Here is a 17173-nt window from a genome sequence, read left to right as displayed (position 1 = left end):
ACTTTACTAACCAAAGTATCATGAAAAAGGCATTAAAGCCAGACTATTAACTGAACAAAATCCCATTAGGCAGTGCAAAAGGCCTGAGGGAGCCTTGCTGTCCTTATATATTCTTCACTATTTCCCAAACTTAGAGCATTGTTAAAAATTTCACTAGCCAGTTCAATCAGCGTCAGACCAGGAACATTAAGGAAATAGAACTTCGGTTTAGTTTTCCTTAAATTGCTTATATTTCAGAGGGTTTGCCATCTGGATTTATAATAAGCTTAAATCATGGGAAAAAGCTCCATAGTTTCTGGAAGAATTGGGAAGGGAAAAGGAGACAGAAGGGTTGAATGCAGAGTACCCATTCCACAAGGTTTCAATAATTTCCATAATCCAAGGGATTGTCCCTCAACACCTACCAAAAGCTAAGGGCAAGCGGTTCCATTTCAGGTCATCTGTCCTACTGCGTCTTCCATAGGAATCCACAAAGACACCAAACTCTGCCAAGAGAAGTCACATCAGGTCACCAGCATCTGCCTGAGTTTTATTCATTTATTTCTGAAGGGAAAAACATAGTTGATCCCTGGCTTTTTATCAGACATCTTGCAAATCTGAGATTATCATGCATTACTCTAAATGCCATGGAATTGGTTAGGTGTAGGAATACTGCCAGGCCAAAGGTGCTGTAATTCTGCATCTCTTTGTTCCAGCTAAACTAAGGCCATTATTTAATCTACAGCTGAGAAGGTGATGAAATTCCTACCGTTACTCACCCAAAATTACTGCTAGAGGGCTTTAGAAGGTTTGTGCATTCCCATGACAAGAGGGCAACAAAAGCAGCTATACAAAAAAATAACACCCTCTCTTATTTAATCACCAGAAGGTTAAAAAGTCTCATCTGTCTGCAGTAAAACCAAAGCCCAAGTCTGAGAGCCTCTGAATATCTTATCAGGATAATCAAACACCTGTTTGCACTTAACACACTGCCTGCTGTCCTTCCCTCAGGCACAGAAATCTACGTGCAACAGCTGATCCACCAGGCATGGAGAACTTTTAAGTCAAAGAAGGTTGTCCAAAATTCAACAGCATTTGGCTACCTTCTGCAGCTCAGAGAACAGGAGTAGTGCAACACCTGCACAACCATCCACCACTTACCATGGAAACACAGCAGATACTCCTCCCTCTGCCCTGCGGGGTTCACTTGGATGATACTGACTGGGAAACTGTTGGTGGAAGCAGCAAACACAGCAGAGGCCAAAGTGTGGTCATTTTTATCCAAAAACTCTGCAAAGAGAGTGGAGAAAAACACTGATTTGCACCAACTTTTTTTTCCTAAATTGCTTTGGAAAAGCCATACAAAAGAACCTGTGGAGCCACTTGGAGCATTGCTCAGGAATTATCTCCTACCCTCCAGTGTGTACTGCTTCATCTCAATTTCATAGAACTTGTTGGTTCCAATGATGATGCTGTAAGTGGTCAAATGGATGCAGCTGCAAGGCTCAGAGGTTTCAATCTCCTGGAAAAAAGGACAGTATAGACAGATATTAGACTCCTGTACCAGCTTACAGATGATGCTTAGTCTGGAAACTTGTATATTGCTGCATTTGTCTTTACAAAAGGGAGCAGTGGCAACCTTAAACATCATAACACTCTCTCAAAAGCATGTGGACAAAAACTCTTGCTAGAAGAAAGTGTTGTTTTGTTGGAAGTGCTGCTTGAATGCAGATTTACATATCAGCTCGCCTCAAGGGAGATCCTCTTCCTTTTGGAAGAATATGCTGTTCTGGAAGAGGTTCTTCTGCTCTGCAGCTCAGTTTTCTGGAGCAGAAGTGAGCAGCTCCCTGTTTACAGTAGGGCACAGCCAATCTTCCTTCCTTCCTTGTACATGACAGAGAGATGTTGTCCACCAATATCTGCCTTGTGACTGAAGAGCTGGTATAGCTCTGCAGGTTAGCCTGACAGACAGATCCCCAGATCTTCTGAGGACAAAATTCCTTGCATAAATCCTACTTTATCCGGAAATGTAGTTGGCAGAAGAGAAAAGCATATTCTGGGCTCGCTGCCATCTTGTTAGGATCTAAATTCAGTTGTCTGCATTAGTGGAGATAAGGAAAACTTGGCCTCTAAAACAGCCTTTGTATGTTGTGCATGTAAGCCCTTGTCAGAGGAAGGGCTGCAGACCCTCAGTGTTCCCTGCTGTGAGCGGGAGCTGGTATCAGCTACAAAGCTTGTAGACATTCCAGGTGTGCTGGCACCCCCATAGTTTGTGCCCACAGCTCCATCATTCATGCCTTTCCTCCTGAGGAGGCCAGATCTGCATGGCTGTGCCCACTGCTTCCCTCCAGCAGTGCCCATGGAGCACTCAGGGATAACAGCCTCAGTCACATTGGAAAATGAACTGGTGCCTGCAAAGTGACCTGCAGAACCTCCCAGCAAGGTGTAGTTTGACTGGAACATCCTTTCTTTTATGAATAGGAGAGGACATGAGTTTCTGCATGCCAGCCTGTTTAAGGCAGGTGGTGTTTTTGTCCTGAGGAGATATCTCTGAAGGTATGGTTACAGCTCAGACCAATATCTCAAAAAAATCACAGTTCTGTTCTGCATCTCTCCAAAAATGCCAACTCTTACTAAGAAAATTGCTGCCTACTCCACTTTGAGTCAGTTCACAGTGCAATTTGTTATCATTTCATCTGGCAAACAAATTTTCTCATGCACACAGAAAGGATTTAGATGTTTGCTCCACAGCAAAGTCTTAGAGCACTATGTGAATTAACCTCAGCTACAGCAGGCAGAGGTTACTAAACTCACCTTTCTGATACAGAACTTGCTCAAGCTCTCGTTGTATCGCAGAACCACCACTTTATTTGGCATGGCTGCACAGATACAAAGACTGTTCTCAACCTGTAAGGAAGATAACAAGCATAGTTCAGGATGGCAATAAAATAAATTCCATTGCTGAGTGTGAGAAACAGATCCCAGAACCTCTTGCCACAAAAAGAACTTTGCAGAGATAAGCAAGTACATTTTATTAATAGGGTAATTATTGTGAATTCATGAAATAATGAAAAGCCTCTTCACATTCTCAAAAAAGAACATGAATTTAAATGGCTTTGATGATTTCTTTTATGCTTGAAAGACGTTAATAAAAATGAGAAGGTTTTCCACAGAAAAGGGATTGACAAATTGAAATAGGTTAGGTTTACATTTTAACCCCTGATACTTATCTTAAGTATCATTTTGAAATGAGTGGTGTTCAGTTTGTTACGAAAGTAATTGTCACAGAAGTAACTGTCAATGAAAATTGCTGCTGTGGTTAAATGCTCCAAACTAAAACCAGTAATCTGTGTAAATGTCTAGAATTAAAGTGACACAAACACCTAAGGAAATTTGCTAGCCTGGAAGCATGACATTCAAGAACAAAGACTGGACAGAATTCACTAATTAAAAAACTCAAAACTGCAGTCAACAGTGAGGAGGCAGTAGTACCATGCTATGCTGGATTTCTTACTATCTAGCAGTTTAAGCTATACCATCATGACATCCTGACTGAATTGATTCACATTAGCAGCAAATCCCCCATTGTGTCTCCAGCTCAGCCTCTCTTCAGCCCATACATTCTTATTTGAAGAAAAATATTCAGAACAAGAATGTGAACCTTGAATGTGCTGCCAGTGGAATAAAGATGCTGATTTGTTAATATTAAACTCAGAGCAGGGGTGGTCTGGGGGCACAAGGGAGCTGTAACTTACTTTGCCAGCAGCAAAAAGGTGACATCCTTTGACAGCCTCAAAGATATTTGGTGAGACATCAGGCTGGGCTGGGAGGTGAGACTGGGCTAGAGACTGCTTCACTTTCTTGACATCAACAAGACACAGAGCCCTTTCTTCCCCTGGAAACAAAAAAAGGTTGCATTTCATCAAGGGAGGACTCCCTATTCTCTACAAGTCTTACCTAAGCAGCAGCTCATTGTTACAGGTTGTTACTGTGGAAACAGTCACAAGGTACCATGTAGAATTCATTCCATATCATTCCTATTCAAACTGAAACAGAAAACTTACAAAATCCCAATCCTACAACAGGCAGTAAATCCACCAGGAGAACAACCATTCCCTGCGTGGATTATTAGTGTTGCTGAAGTCTAGCAGGACACAGTAATTGTGGCCTCATTAAGACACTATTCAAAATTAGCCAGGAAGTTTTATTTTGCCCTTCAGAACTTCTTCAAGTACAAGATGTTTTAATCACTCTGTGCCAGCAGAACTGGCAAGGGATTTCCAAGAACTATGCCCTAATGAATTGCATTACAGCCCAAGGCCAATTCCTCTCAGAAGTCTAGTGACAGACTAACACAGCCTTCTCATTGTGTGTGAGATTTGCTTTGTTCTCTACTACCCTGACACAAATAAACCACGGACATCTTAAACCCTTACCAGGAAAAAAACCACATAACTAGCAGTACAAGAGGGAGATTTTGTTTTTCATTCCCTACAAATGTCTTATAGACACTTGATAATTTGAGCTTTCAGATGAAGATACACCCTAATGTTCAGCATGCCTACATCCGTGTGGGAAGGATTATCTCTGGAAAATCACAGATGGAGAGATTAAAAGATGGTGTTCCTTTCATAAAGGAATCTTAAATCATGACAGGACTCACAGCTTTGTTACAGGGCAAGAAAGGGTAAGAGTTGCCCCTATGACCCAGTGATCACATAGTGGTCCTCAAATAGTTAATTACATTAAAAAGGCTATGCAATAATTAGGAAGAGATGTTCACTGGTTAGCTCAACACTTTTTAAATTGAACTTAAAATGACACCTGACCTCTAACCTGGAAATGTGTTGTCTCTGGTTCTTCCCTCCCTCAGCTCTGAAATCAGATTCTCGTGAAGGTTTAACTAAGCACTCATTCACATAATCCCTTACCAGCCAGCCTCAGACAAGCCTCTGTTAACCACAGCAAGTCATTCCTGCCAATTTACTGATAAAAAACCAGACAAAAACCTGGAACAAATCCAAAGGCAAGCAGGACCTGGCAGCACAAAGCCACTGCAGGGCCAGCAGGAACACACAGCCCTGTACCTGCTATCATGAGTAGCTTCTCCAGATCCTTGATGAGGTGAATTTGGAAGACAGCTCCCATTCCTGGGATGTGCGTTAAGGAATTCTTCAGTACATTCAAGGCATAGAGACCTTCTTCTGCACCCACCAGTACTACCTACAACAGGGGAAAAAAAAGCACTACGTGAGCAGAACAAGGAATGCTCCAACAGCAACTTGGGTGATACTCTTTAGCAGTGAAGAGAAAAATCAAACCCACAAACGAGTGCATAATTGCACATATTGCAATCAAGCTACCATTTCCCTGAATCAATTATCCACTACTGAGAAGGACCCAAGTGCACATGACCATTACCTGGTCACTGAAGGGCATTGTGCAATTTATATCCAAACGGTCTTCACCCTCCAGCTTCAGCAGAGAGTTCCCCAGCAGTTTCTGCAAATGACAAAAATATTTTTTTTCTTGTTGAGTTAATCTTCATCTCTTTATCTGTGAGTATTTTAACAATGTAAGGTTATCATTTCAGACAGGGAAAGAGCTTGGCACAGATTTCTTTTTCTCAGAAAACTAAAAGTTGCAGGGATGCCTCCTACAAAAGAATTAGTAAACTTTTATCTACCTTAGACACAGTAAGGCAAACTGATCAGAATTATCCTATATTCAGACAGAACCCATTGTTGTCTCTATCCTTTCCATTTTCCCCAACCTCCTACAACAGAGCAGTGGAATTTTCCAAGGGGAAGGAATAAAGAAAAGTATAAATGTTGGTGGGAGCATGTATTTTTCTCAGAGACAAAAGGAATGTGAGTCTGAGAAAAAAAAAGAGTATTTCCTGCAGTCAGATATTCCCTACCTCCAGAGCTAATATTCTCTTATGCAATGCCATAGAATCCAACCACTCTTTACCAGAAAATAGTTATCAGTGTAACAGTGTGAGACAGGCCATCCAAAACCTAAACAAATCTGTTTAACCTCTTACTAGGACTAAAACTTAAACTAAAAAGTACACACCCCCACACACCTCCCCCCAGCAAGAAACATAAAACCTCTGGCTCTGTAAGAATGGGAGGGGAGGGAGTTTTTGCTTCTTTTAAGGTTTCCTCATTTTATGTGGTACCTTATGAGACTGGATTTAAACCATGTCCTAACTGCTTTTCCTTCTTCTGCTGGAATTACAGAGATATTTTTGGATTCTCTTACTACACTCCTCGAGTCTAAAAAAGGGTATTGTAATACACAGCATCAGTCTCACATTGAACTGGCTCCTGGTGCTCAAATCATAAGGCAGAAGCAATAACTTACCTTCAGTTAAACCTCAGTATGTCAAATACTGAAAAAATATTTTTCAAAACTCTGCTCCCTCCCAGAATATTTTATGATTAAATGAAACTTTTATACTCACAGCATCAGCCTCAGCTTTTTCTCTGGAAACTCTCCCACCTGCCACTATTGATTCCAGTGCTGTGACCCAGCGCTGTTTGTCAGGGAAGCTGGGTGCTAACAGGTAGAGTGTTCTACCAGGCCAGCAAGTGGTGTGTGGATGAGACTCCAATTTTAGGATATATGGCACATCTGAGATGTTATATAGATAGAATAAGACTTAGATTAGTTTTTGGAATATTGTCAGTGGACTTAAAATCAACACCTTTCAGCCTCATTGGAGAGAAGTTGTATTTATCATGACGTACCATGGCAATTTACATATTGGTTTCTCCTTTACAGGTCCTGCACAGGCTAGCTACTTACACCTAAATATTAGCTGGATGTAAGCAACCCATACATACAACAAGGCTGACTTTAACTCAACAAAAATAATTTCTTGCCTTTTATTCAAAAGGGAAAGAAATTCCATTGTGGAAAAAAACCCACCAAAAAACAGAACAAAACCAGACACTTGACTAAAGTTTTCCCTGTACTGATTAAGAAAGATCTGTAAAAACTGGTTATGGAAACCTTTGTTTTTAACAGTCTGTATCCTTTAATGTAACAGTCAAAACATACAGAATCTTATCCATCAGTTCTATTCAGTACATACAAATCAACACATCAACATTTTTTCCATAATAAGAGACTGTATACACCCCACAGCATTTCTAAGTTAATGGCTTTGTGGTCAGAGCACAATGGTGGCAGGAGTTATGACACATCACAGTTAATATAGAAGAAATTTAAATAAACCAAGTGTTTATGCTACAAAGCTCTTTAAATTTACTTCCATTTGGTTTGATGACTATATTAACCACAGTTCTACCACGACAGAAGCAACAGCCTTGCTTACAGGGTGTAACTAGATCTGGAGTGCTGAGCTACTCCCCTAATTCAGATGGAGGTAAATTACAGCATTACACGATGAAAGCTCGAGGGAGAAAATTCTGTTCAGCCAAACAAGGCTAACTGATGGCAAGCCAGATGAAATCCATTTGACCTCATCTATGTAATATTCTCACCTGTCTTTGCTGTATTGGTAAGCTCAGTAGCTCCTACAGCTCCATGAACAGTTACATCACCATCAGGAAGGCAGAGCTCAAATTCCTCCAGGGGCCTCTGTCCAGCTACAGGAGAACAGGGAGACAGATTAGGAATGGACAAACAGGTAGCAAGAAAATAATTCTGATAGCAAAAGGAAGTGGATGCACACTGATGTTTTTACAACTGGATTATTAGGACATGCCAGCCAATAAAATGACTGAGGGTGTAGGAAAAAATAATGTCACCTTATCACTGAAAATTTAGCTAAATTTGGTACAGCCATAGCAAACAGTAATAATCTTTAAGCCTCTCAATCCACCAAACAATATCTGCAAATTAAAAAATATGTCCCTGCTAGAAATTCTAAGTTACCTTCTCTTGCTTCTGCATCATAAATGAGCACTTTGGTTCCTTCCAGGACAATATACTTCCTGTCCCAGCCCTGTTGCCCACGTTTATTATTCCTGAAGAAAATAAGCACAAAGCCATGTTGGACTTTCTGCTTGGATTCTACATAAAGCAAGCATGCAACTCCTATAAAAGACAAATTTCAGTGGTAGCAAGTGTGATTATAGAGGTGGTAATTGTAATGCCCATGTAACGGGCCTGTACCAATTGGCTCTTATATAAGACCAAATATTTCAGCACCTGACATGGCACCAAGATTCCTGTTTGTACCTTGGCACTTTCATCCACCCTTCAAGACGCAGACTGGTGCTTGGCTCCTTCAGCTGCAGGCCAGGGGAATTCATCTTATCCCGGCAGAACGCTTCCGAGAAGTGCGTGGCATATTCTGCTGGCAGCCCACAAGTAGCTGGCAAGCAAGTTGAGCATTTTGGGTGACACATCACCTGGCATTCTGACAAGAGGACAGGGAAAAACTTCTGTTAAATGACAAAAAAAAGAAAAAATATCATGACACAGCTGCCTCAACTTCTAACACACAAATCCCAGCTTCTCCAAGGTTCCCCTTCCACTCCAAACCACCAGATGTTTTCTGAACGTTAGCGCCAAGTAGGTTCAGTCTTCACACGTGTTCTAGATGGTTGATGGCTTTTCCTCCCCCCTGAGCTGTGCTGTGTTTTGCCCTTACCCAGACACTTGGAGGCCTGCCTGCCGAAGTGCACCGTGTCCAGGCACACGGCACACTTGGTGGCCCTCATGTTGAGCCCCACGTTGAAGCGATGGGGGATGTTGTGGTGCATTCGCTCCTTCAGGCGCCGGCTGTACTCTGCAAGGGACAAAACTCATCAGCAGGGTAACAACTAAATCAATGAAGAGATGGCACTGACAGAGGTAGAAGAAGAGGAGCTGAGCAGGAGCCTACCCTCGGGCGTGGAGGATTCCTTCCTGCGGCTGGAGGGTGGAGCCAGCAGACTGATGGGTGTGGGCTGGTGCTCTGGGGAGCGCACTATGGCAGACATGATGATCTGCTGCCTGGCTGTGGCCGGGGTGGAGGGGTGAGGGTGGTCGGATATTTTCCGATGAGCAGCTACAGACAAGACAAATGTCCCTGGTTAACATGACCAACGTGGCACTCTGGCTCCTAGCAGGGCTCTGTGTCACCAGTCTGCAGTTACAGCCCGCAGAATCAAGTGTAGCCTTATTGTAACTTCACAGCAGTGCTAATAATTAAACAATAGACGTTATTACTAGAGTGGCACACAAGTAAAAGCACGTTTTCAGACCAAAAATGCGTGCCTCCTTCCAGATTAACCTTTTCTGTTAACCCCTACCTTCTTCACGAGCAGATCTGAGTTCAATGCGTGTTTTCTGGAGAGCCTCCTCCAGCTCAGCAGAACGAGCCTTCTCCTTCTCCAGTGCCACTTTCAGCTCATTGTATTGCAGGGGAACCTGTGTGGGTAAAGAAGGGTCCTCTTTCCGCCGACTAAACAGGCCCTAGCAACAGAAACACACAGACAACTCCTAACTCCTAGCAAGAGATGGCTTAAACTAGGCAAAGTGACACTAGCTAGTGGCAGTCCGGCCAGAGGGCCTAATGGCAAATCTGTTATGTGTAAGGATGGATTTTTAGTTCATACTGGCACTGGAGAGAAAAATGTCAAGGTATGGATTAATTTAAAGAGGGACGTACGTTACCTGTTAGTACTCACACCTGGAGTTTCCGAAAGCATCTAAACAGAGGATCTCAAAATAGGTGGTTAAAATTAAATTACTTAATTCAAAATGACAGAACAGCTTATGACAAAGATGTGACACCAGTCACATCCCCTGACTGATCAGTCCTATGCTGTGACTACAGGACAAGCACTTTGGATACACAATAGGCTGTATACATATACATACTTACCATTAAAAAGAAAAGTCTTAAAATTCTGTATTCCTACAGCCTCACTGAGGTGTAGCTACTGGGTTGTAACCTAAGTGTTGTAGGAATAACAAAATACCAGAAAAGCCACAAAGAACACATTCTGCCTAGTAAAGTTTGTGTTCACCAACTCAGAATGGCTTTAAATGAGGACAACATTTTGTTACACAAAGAAAGATAAAACAGAATATTAAGAATACACAGCACATAACTAATTACAAAACCATTTAATTCCATGCCTCTCAAACCTTCTTCACCCACCTTTTTCTTTTTGGCTGGTTGGTCCATCTTTGCCTGCAGGAAATCAATGAGTTTAGTTTGCTGAGAAATAGTGCCCTCCATTTTCACTTTTTCATGGGAATAGAGAACCTGTGAATCACACACAGATGCAAGAAATTTCATCTTAACAGAAGAAACAAACAAATAACTCAATAGTAAAACAGAGCTAAAAAATACTGTAAAGAAAGTGTCACACCAACTGTAAATCACATCCTAAAGCCTTACAGGGAATGAGGCAAAGCACTGTCCTGCTTCCTCACTCTCACCTGAATGTTTTCCAGCTGATATTCCAGGTCACTTCTCTCAGTCTTCAGAAGATCTGCTCGGTCCAGAGCCTCTTGCAGACCTTGAGTCAGGCGGAAGATGTGATTCTTCTGCAGATCCATTTGCTGCTGCAGCTTTGCTTGCTGTTAAAAGGGAAACAGAGGCCAGTGGGTTCGGGTTTTTGTCTTCTTGCTTGCTAGTAAAAGCTATTAAATGTTGTCATTCCTTGTAAAATAATCATCATTGCAGAACTTATAAATAAGCACACAATTCTGCAAAAGCTAGAAAATTACAATACTCTAGAAGATTCCTTGCCTTTCAGAGTGCATTGTGGCTAAACAAGCATTTCTGTGTATTTGTATTAATATGCAGCAACACCATTTTCTCAAGCTCTCTGTACAACCACCAGAAGCCACCTTAGTACTTTGTAAAAACAAACTAAAACTATAATCTTTACTATAAACCAGGACAGTCATAGTCACATGAGATAAAGAAAATAATGGCCAGCTGTGTACATCTTTGTCTCCAATTAACACCAGAGGGCACATGACAAAATACTCACAATTATTTTAAGATTTACACTTTCTTAACAAGAAGGTCCCTGACTGGGAAAACCATGAACATGCCTATGCTACAAAGCAAGAGCCAGAAATCTTCCCTAGTGATGCATAAGGAGTAGGCAATCTGTCAGTACCCCAATACCAGAAAGCTCTAATTGCCCTATTTGTCCAAAATTACTCCTGAAATCCTCCTCTGGAGCCTCTTCCTTCACCACCCAGAACTGGTTGCCTGCATTCAATTACTCCCTGATATGGTACAGGGGTGTGACCATGGATCCAAATCCTGTGACCCAAATTAATGATGGAAGGAGTTGTGAGAAACCTCACCTGTGGTCTCCAGGTGTGCACCCTCAGCATGTTGGCTCCAGAGCTGATTTTAAGCTATGGCCTTTGCCCTTGGCCTTGTCAGACCTGACCTGGGACATGCCTCATGACTGGAGATTTCTATAATGATCACTGGTACCTTCAGCAAATCTGCCCTAGTCTTCTTGTTCAGGTCCTGTGGGTTTGAGCCTGCAGGCTGCAAGACCCTGTCCTTGCCTGCCATGCTGTCCCCCTTGGCTGCCAGCTCCTCTGCCCCTGAGGAGCAGCTGACTTTTACTGCTCCCTGCCACAGCCACACACTCGGCAAACTTCTAAGCAAAAACAACTCCCCCAACTTGAATTATCTCCCCAGTTATATAGAAGGATGGATGTGTAACTCTTATTCACACAACCTCCCCTCCTCAAGATGTGGAACCTTCTGAAGTTCCAACATGCATCTCCAAGGTTACCTCCTCCAGAAGCCTCTGCTTGAGCTCCCTTTCTGTCTCAAGCTTCTGCTGTAAACTGCGGGCATTCATCTCCAGCATGGCGTGCTTCTTCTCCAGGTCATTGAGCTGGGAAAGAGGGTCAGAATAACATTGAACACTAATAAATATAGTTCCACAGTCTTAAAATCCAACTTCACCAAGCACATGCTGAAGAAACATGATACAATTAGCCTTTGGTTGCTGGGGAAAAACGAGCCAAAGGACATTTTGGCTTGTTCAAATGCAGATACCAAGTTATTGAAGGACTTCATTCCAGTCATCATAGGCTGCTGTCCACTTTAGTCTTTTTCAAAGAAAATCTGAAGTCTTTGGCTTGAAGATAGAATTCTATTCTATGCCCTCCAGTCTTTTTAATTTGTCTCTATAACATCTCAAAAAAAAAGCTGCTCAAGGCCACATTTCTAAAAGTAATATCACTAGAAAAGTATTTCATCTAATTATGGAAGTCTAGGATTGAAAGTTACTTACCTTATCAGAAAGGCTCTCTGCTTTGAGTTTTTGTTCCTTGAGTGCTTGCTGCAGGGCCAGAATCTCTGCCTTGTGTTCCTTGACAGCCAGTTCTACCACCTGGCGAGACTCAGTAATACGCTGATCTGCTCTCACTCTGCATTAAAATGGAAAATAATGTTACCTAACTCCTTGCAGGCTTGACCTCTCCCTAGCAGGCAGTGGCATCAATGACTCTTTCAGAGGTTGCCTCAAATTCAAGATGTTACATTAGAAAGCCAGACTGTTTGCTGAAACACTTTTCAATTATATAACCCTGTTCCTGCCCCTGCTAGAGCTACAGCCTTAAAAATTCCAAGACCCTACAGGAACAGTCAGGAGCAAAGACTATTTTTCCATAAAATAAAATAGAAGATAATAAATCAAGACATTTTATAAATTAAAATGATAAATACCACTCCCCTTGAATCGTTCACTTGCAAAGAAACAAAAGGAACAATATCAGTGATGACTATTAACTAATAAACCATTTTTAGAACTACCTCACAAGATTTTATATTTAGCTCCAACTCCCATATCCTATGCTAAATATAATTTTTGTACTAGCTTCTATAGAGCATTTTCATAAAAGTTAATAAAAGGGAAGAAAGGGAGAGAGACCTGCTCTGTTTCTCGGTATCCAGCATCCTCTGCAACTCTCTAACTCGACATTCAAACTGGGACTTCTCATCCCCTAGAACATTTCTCCACGCTTCCCACTGGCGCTCTTTCTCCAGGAGTTCATCATTCAGGGCCTCCAAGTCCATTACTTGCTCTTCCAGCATTGTACATGTTGTCTTCAAGGCCTCCATAGTCTAAAAATAAATCCTCCTATCAATTCTCACATCCCACATCAAGCGTGCACTTTCAGCTTCAGCCTCACCATTTCGATTACAGTACATGCAAATCAGCAGCCAACAGGAGCTGGGAAATCACAGCCCATTTATTTCAAGGCTCCTGTACATTCACTTGTGATCCCTCATAATGTCAGGTCAATCTCATCATGAGCATTTCGAGATTTCCAGGGCCACCAAATTAAAATGAGTAGTTCCAAATGACAATGCCTTCAGAGGGCAGGATTGCTAAATAAAATGGTGTAAAAATACAATGGGAAATACAAAAAACTTTCTATTCACTCAATTTCCCTGGGAAGGAAGGCTGAAATGCCCTCTGAAGCATCATCACTTCTTATGAGCTTCCAGATGTAATAGGAATTTTTGCCAGTTCCCACAAAGAGCTCCTGACCCAGACTCTGAGAGCCTTACTTGTTTCTGGCTGGTCAGCTGCATCTCCCTCTCAGTGATCTCTCGGCGGAGATGATCGACCTCACTCCGCAGCTGGACAACCTCATCGTTGGCCCCTGAGGCCTCATCAAGTTGTTTGGACAGGAAGAAATTCTGGTTGTTCAGCTCTGCATTGTCTTCAGTGAGCTGGTTCAGCTGCTCTTCCAAATCTGAAATCACCTAGAAAGAAAAATAAATTACATGTGAGCGAGCACAGGTATTTGAAAATGCGTTCTCACACAGAATTATTTATTGCCAAGCTTTCACATTTTTTTCTAATTCAAACAAAAGGGCAGTATTATAGTGGTAGATATTTGTACATAGTAATGTATTTGGATTAGGAGTAGAGTTCTGTGTCTTAAAGAAAACAGCTTGTTTTTTTTAATCTGGTTTAGAGCATAAATATGCTGCAATGTAATTTATTATTTGAGAGAGCTGTCATAGCTAAAGCACTGGATTGGGAGCCAGGAGTTCTGGCTGAATTCTCAGCTCTGCTGCTGACTTACAGTGCCTTTTTTGCCAAAGCACTTTACCTTTTTTTGCCTCAATCTCCTCTAAGTGCAATGAGGCTAAATACTCTCAGAAAGGCTTTCAAAGTGTGGTATTAAAGAAAATAGACCAAGAGGTGCAGTGAAGGCAGTGCAACCTGAGGGATACCCTTGGGAATTGCTTATGTTATTATTTTTAACACTGGGTATAACCAGGAAAGGCAGAAAAATGTTAAGAAATAAATTGTATCAAAGTAACAGCATTAAGGATGGTAGCTACCTACACGAGGGAAGAAATCAGTGTGGTAACACAGCACAGAAAATCAGTGAAAAGCAAAAACTCAACAAGGCCTTTGCCAAAGTGGGAGCATCTATTTGTTCAGTCAGCCTTAACTAAGAGCTTTAAACCACAGTCCCCTCCAATTGAAAGGCAAATATAAACAACAGTGGGCCATTTTTACAGTTGGTTTTATGAATGAAAGGCCTGAACACAGGGTGGATGAATATGTACCTCCTCCTAACTCAAAACAAATGTCACCACAATGGAAGAGAAAGAAACCTCGGTTTAATCTTGAAATCAGCTTAATAAAAAGAATTTCAGAAACTGGTAAACTCTATATAATTCACATTCAACTCTTAAAAATATGTTCTAGAGGCTCTTTTGCCTGGATGTCAAAGAAAAGTGAATAAGATACTTCATTAAATGGGAAAAAATAAAATCTCAGAGCACAGTTGGCCACACATTCAAATTTAAATGTTCCAATTTCCTACACAAGCCAAGGACTTAAATATCTAAAGCAGTAGAGGATAGAGCACACAGCTCTTCTCAGCTCTCTGGAAAGATGACAACCATTTCTTTTTGAAGAGTCTGTAACGCATATTTGGCAGCCTTTTACCATGCCTCTCCTAGATCTAAATTAACAGTATTTGGTTTTTAAACTGTGAGCAGAAAAAGTCCAACAGCCATTACTCCCTGCTGGGTGAAGGGGAGTTCCTGCCACCCATATGTTCAGGGTCAAATCAAGATGATTCACACTTCAAAACACAACATTTCTGAAGCAATCTGATTATGTGCTTGTTTCTTAAGCACTCTAACTGCCCTATTCAAAATACACATTTTCCTCTGCATTGTTTGCACCAAGCTTTGAGGGACCAGTCTGTGTCATAAGGACATGTTAGTGCCCATACTGCTACAGAAATAAGAACTTAGATATGTTTATATAAACAAAAAGGAGCAAAAGAACACTTGTTTCTGCAGTGTTTTACCTACTGCTCTTACAGCAGCTGAGATCTCTACCAACTGCCAGATAAGAAGCTCATTCTTCCATTTGTTTTAACTTTATGTTTAACCACACCATGTATCTAGGCAGCTTCAAGATATATTTTGTATATTCATGGTTTCTTCCACATCTATTTTATATACTAGCACAAGTAATTTCTATTAAAAAAAATATTAAGCTAGTTTTGAAATACAAGAAAATCAAGATGAAGGAAACATAAAATGGATAAAGTCATATGCAGAGTTAATATGTCCAACTACTTAATTAATTATTAAAACTGGCTGTATTTCAAGTTGATTTTATTCCTTAAGGGCTGGAAGTTAAGCTCTCATTTTATTTTATTCTAGGTTCTGAGATTTTGTCTTCTTTCCCTGAATATAACTAAAATTAAACCAGATCATATTATATTTCACTGCTACATTTTATCTAGTAGGATATTTCTGGAAAGCTTCAGACAAATACCAAAGCAGTTAAGAAAGAAGGGTTCCAGAAGATGTGACATGATCTCTTTCCTTCTTCTAACAGTGTATTTACTGGCAATTCCAAAACACCTTGGCCTAAATTCCAAAGATATTATAATCTAGATAATCTAATCTAGATTGATAGATGTAATTTTTTTTAACAAGAGAAAATTTGAGTATTTGAGAAAATACTGCTTTGTTCCTCTTGGTACAATTCTTCCATTTTTCATGGGGAAAGGGGATGTTTGTTAACACATGCAATAGCAATCTACAGCTATGTATAACCCAAGAGGATTAGAGAATTTATTAACACTATAAAGCCTCAAGAGTAATGGGTAATACTGACACAGGAAAATGGCGTGTGGTGTGACATAAATGCCTGTCCTGGAGATCAACAGAAAAGAAAACACAGATCAAAAAAACACCACATTTAATTGGAAATGTTGTCTTAGGCATATATACATACATACAACCTATACCAGAAGCCTGTACCTGGAAAGAGTTAATAGTTTTAGATATTTTCCTTTTCAGTTAAGGAAATCTCCAGGCAAAAAAAAAGCCCCAAAAAACCCCAAACCAACAAATCCTAAGCTATTCTGAGGTAAATAAAGGAAAGTCAGTAAGAAAATGCTATTGTATCCTTTAGAAACCCATAATATAATTAGAAAAATCTTCACATTTTAAGTTTATAAATTAACCAAACACTTGAAACCTTGGAAAAGCAATTGACTAGAATTGACAGCCACTGTATCTGTGCCACTGCATCACCACTCACAGAGAAACTGGAATTTTCTCCTCTATTTATGCACATCTTCATCGCAACTAATCCATAAAGCAGAGATATCATCTAACTACACGTTTGTTCACTGCACGCCACATCTAAGCACATAGCTTATCTTTATCCTAATGCAGAGGACTCTATCTCATTTTTAAATATTGCAGAGCAACCCAAGCAGAGCAGCTCCTCAGCAGAAGGAGCCATATCCAGCATAATTCCCTCCCTACTGAATAGTCTGAGGAAAGCAAAATATTCCTCTAGTGAGACTGAGCAGATTCACAGCTGCTACCCCTGGTCCTACAAACCTCTCCAGCCATGGATCAAAACAAATATCAGAGCAACAGACAGTCAGGGCTATGATGATTCGGTTTACATACCAGAAAAAAATACTGAATTTAGTCCATATGCTCCACATATCAAAACCACAGGCACAATAATGAGGAAAAGAAGAAAATATGGAGTTTTATTTATACACTACTCAGCTGCAGCTTGGTAACTTCCCCTTATCCTATTCCTTCATAAAGGTGTCTCAGTTCTCAGATGCAATCAGCAGACATGCAGAAAAATGCTAGGACACAGCAAAGGAAACTGTTTTGGGATGCTATCAGCAGTGTCTTATTTGGAGTTTAATGTAATTC

The 17173-nt window shown here is 40.8% G+C and overlaps 1 protein-coding gene across 4 annotated transcripts in view; it reads right to left on the bottom strand.

Moving 5' to 3' along the window:
- Nucleotides 1-17173, bottom strand: part of CIT (citron rho-interacting serine/threonine kinase) — a 68818-nt gene that overhangs the window by 5492 nt on the left and 46153 nt on the right. For all 4 annotated transcript variants that reach the window (XM_066331329.1, XM_066331330.1, XM_066331331.1 and 1 more), the window contains exons 24-43: nt 13511-13708; nt 12867-13060; nt 12228-12363; nt 11721-11825; nt 10390-10530; nt 10106-10213; nt 9252-9369; nt 8843-9007; nt 8609-8746; nt 8194-8374; nt 7888-7979; nt 7494-7598; nt 6449-6618; nt 5401-5481; nt 5067-5202; nt 3735-3874; nt 2794-2886; nt 1393-1501; nt 1141-1269; nt 405-485 (exon numbers count right to left, since the gene is read on the bottom strand). In XM_066331329.1, the coding sequence (XP_066187426.1) occupies nt 405-485; nt 1141-1269; nt 1393-1501; nt 2794-2886; nt 3735-3874; nt 5067-5202; nt 5401-5481; nt 6449-6618; nt 7494-7598; nt 7888-7979; nt 8194-8374; nt 8609-8746; nt 8843-9007; nt 9252-9369; nt 10106-10213; nt 10390-10530; nt 11721-11825; nt 12228-12363; nt 12867-13060; nt 13511-13708 (2620 nt within the window). The remainder of the gene's footprint in view (nt 1-404; nt 486-1140; nt 1270-1392; nt 1502-2793; nt 2887-3734; nt 3875-5066; nt 5203-5400; nt 5482-6448; nt 6619-7493; nt 7599-7887; nt 7980-8193; nt 8375-8608; nt 8747-8842; nt 9008-9251; nt 9370-10105; nt 10214-10389; nt 10531-11720; nt 11826-12227; nt 12364-12866; nt 13061-13510; nt 13709-17173) is intronic.

The sequence above is a fragment of the Sylvia atricapilla genome, chromosome 17, assembly GCF_009819655.1.
Source record: "Sylvia atricapilla isolate bSylAtr1 chromosome 17, bSylAtr1.pri, whole genome shotgun sequence".
Lineage (NCBI taxonomy): Eukaryota > Metazoa > Chordata > Aves > Passeriformes > Sylviidae > Sylvia > Sylvia atricapilla.
This window is presented reverse-complemented; position numbering and strand designations above follow the sequence as displayed.